The sequence below is a fragment of the Etheostoma spectabile genome, chromosome 6 (assembly GCF_008692095.1).
Source record: "Etheostoma spectabile isolate EspeVRDwgs_2016 chromosome 6, UIUC_Espe_1.0, whole genome shotgun sequence".
Taxonomy (NCBI): Eukaryota; Metazoa; Chordata; class Actinopteri; order Perciformes; family Percidae; genus Etheostoma; species Etheostoma spectabile.
This window is the reverse complement of record NC_045738.1, coordinates 8230957-8231582: the sequence shown is the minus strand read 5'-3', so window position 1 is coordinate 8231582 and position 626 is coordinate 8230957. Positions and strand designations below refer to the sequence as shown.

Below are 626 nucleotides of genomic sequence, written 5' to 3'. Positions count from 1 at the left end.
TTTTCTACGTTATATCATTGATTGTGATATACTGCATATTTATATTGGAAAGCTCTTAATGATTACTAATGACACCAACTGAACATGAAAGAAAGTAAGAGAGACACTGTTGTGTGTAAATCTCACCAGTGCCAGAGGAGAATCCAGGACGGTTGAAGTTGTACTGTTTCACTTCATCATACCAGCGGTCTGTAACATCCTTTCCTGCACGGGACAAAGTGTAACCTCAACTTCAAGGACAATCAAATCGGTCTTGTGTCATACATCTTGTTCAGAATGACAGCAATATAAGAAGAATTCCCCCTGAAGCTACAAATCTCTCTTGGGGCACATGTTGTTTACAGTGGTGCACTTTTTATCACCCCCGTGCTGCACTGTTGGAGATGTTTTATGAATCACACCGTCCTGCGCTGACATATTTCTGCAGTGAGTCATGGTGTCTGAGCTCTCAAACACAGTGCCAAGTGGAGGGGAAATACATCCCAGCTGTTTGCTTTCAGGGTAGGACAGTCTGCATTAGGCCCTAAAGATTAAACTACTGTATAGATGTGTATCTCAGGAGGAAGACAATGAGAGCATATACACAAAATCATTCATTTTTTACACACATACATACATACATACAT

The 626-nt window shown here is 40.7% G+C and overlaps 1 protein-coding gene across 1 annotated transcript in view; it reads right to left on the bottom strand.

Moving 5' to 3' along the window:
• The window catches only part of glipr2l (GLI pathogenesis-related 2, like), a 4707-nt gene that overhangs the window by 1595 nt on the left and 2486 nt on the right, over positions 1-626 (bottom strand). Inside the window, exon 4 of the mRNA XM_032519727.1 lies at positions 127-204. Coding sequence (XP_032375618.1) covers positions 127-204 — 78 coding nt within the window. The remainder of the gene's footprint in view (positions 1-126; positions 205-626) is intronic.